This window comes from Morchella sextelata (assembly GCF_020137385.1).
Source record: "Morchella sextelata strain SCLS chromosome Unknown scls_19, whole genome shotgun sequence".
NCBI classification, from domain to species: domain Eukaryota; kingdom Fungi; phylum Ascomycota; class Pezizomycetes; order Pezizales; family Morchellaceae; genus Morchella; species Morchella sextelata.
The window spans coordinates 948,191-950,099 of NW_025408634.1; the positions used below are offsets into that span (position 1 = coordinate 948,191).

The 1,909-nt window shown below is 48.6% G+C and overlaps 1 protein-coding gene across 1 annotated transcript; it reads left to right on the plus strand.

The window, feature by feature from the left end:
* Positions 1–976: 976 nt before the first annotated feature.
* Positions 977–1,474, plus strand: H6S33_005141 (uncharacterized protein; the record flags this gene model as incomplete). Its single annotated transcript, XM_044836495.1, has 1 exon — positions 977–1,474. The coding sequence occupies one exon, from the start codon at positions 977–979 to the stop codon at positions 1,472–1,474; it is 498 nt and encodes a 165-aa protein (XP_044690354.1).
* Positions 1,475–1,909: the final 435 nt, after the last annotated feature.

Genomic DNA, 1,909 nt, shown 5'->3' on the forward strand with positions numbered 1-1,909 from the left:
TACGTTCCAACATCCGCACGGCGCAAGATCAACAAGAGCAGGCCGTCAACACCAAACGAACGCCGGCCCCACGGTATGATATCGGCGATATGGTGTTTGTTTCAGCAAAAAACATCCGAACCACGCGTAACTCCCGGAAGCTGGACTGGAAGAAGCTGGGACCGTTCCCCGTTAAGGAAATTATATCGCCATATGCGTATCGAGTCGACCTGCCTAGGAGTATGAAGATGCACCCTGTCTTCCATGTATCATTGCTAGACCCCGCTGCAAACGACCCTGTACCGGGGCAAATTCAACCACCACCCCCACCTGTTATCGTCGAGCAGGAGGAGGAATATGCGGTTGAGGAAATCTTGGACTCGCGGGAAATACGGAATGGTGGCCTGCAATATTTTGTTAAATGGACAGGCTATACCGACCCGACCTGGGAACCCGCCGCATACCACGACAATACCGCCGCCGTCGATATCTTCCATACACATTACCCCGATAGACCTGGACCGTTGGAAGGCAAGATTAAGGTTAAGGCTCGCAGGAGCTCGCGTTTGAAGGGAGGGGCTACTTTCATGGATCGACTAGTGAAGGAACGGGGTTACGAAGAGTTGGATTAGTCAGAAAGGTTCTATCGGGTTCTATTGGGTTCTGTTGATCGTTAATGTATGAGTCATGTCGGATTTGTCATCGTTGGGATTTCCCTGAGTATATTAAGGGGGGTTGTTTGTATTTTCTGTTCTTTTCCTTCTTCTTTCTTTACGCAACGTCTTCTGTATCTACGCTGTCTATTGCTATACAATATTATCGTTCTCTTCTTTCTTTAAGAAGACCACCGCCTCGCTTTCCCCTCGTCTCGTCGAACCTTACCAACGCCAGAGCCCCGTAGGACTCCTGTTGCGAGCTCCCACATCGTTCCCTATTGCACTCTTCGTACCCTGCGGAATACTCGCTACTCACCCCCTTGAGAGCTTTGGTCGCGACTATGTCCGACGTTATCCAGGATACGCTGCTACAACGTCTTTCAGAATTTCTGACCACCTATGGTCCCCTCCCAGCCGATATAGACTTCGGCGAAGAACTTACAGAGGCTCATGGTCTTATTGCTGACTGTTTGGAGGCTCTTACCAAGCCTCTTGACACCCCCGCGCCACTAGAACCCGTTATCGATACGGCTCCATCAGCAAAAAATGGGTTTCCCCAAGACGAATTCCGGCACCCAGATGCCCAAATTCGTCTTTTGCCCCCAAGACCTCGTCTTTTGGCTCTGGGATCTCGTCGTATGTCCCGCTATTTTTGGCCGCCCGTCATTCGACCACAAAACGTTGTCCATTCAGAGCTCCAATTACGAAACCGGTCGTGCGACCTCATTAGCTCGTCTTTTGAATCAATCTATCCTACGCTCGTCTTATGCCAAATGTCCCCGTCTTCACTACCCGTCAAAAGACGAAGATGGCTCAATTGGGAAATCCTCGTCATTTGACTCGGACATAATTCTGTCCAAAATCCAAGTCCAATAATCACTTCGTCTAAAATACAAACTCTAATGACCCCCGGGCCCGTCTAATACCTTCCACCTAATATGTACAATACAATCTAGTGCGTCGAATATCCACTGTTTAACATGTCTAAGGACTCCCGCCTAATTCCCGTTTGTCTTCCCCGTTCGTCATAATCCCCCCTGCCCAAAACCTATCGTCAGAAGTCCACCTGTCTAAAGTCTCTTGTCTGGTGTTCATGTCGTCAGTATCATTATAAAAAACTCAGTCCAACGTCCCGTCTTACTTCAGTAAATTGATCCGTATGTCGATAGATCGATCGTACTATTGATAAACCATCTATTGTTCGTAGATGACGTCGTCTCAGGCACCAAATGAGCGGCGCCCAAAATGCTTTTTATGTTTACTACCCATATATC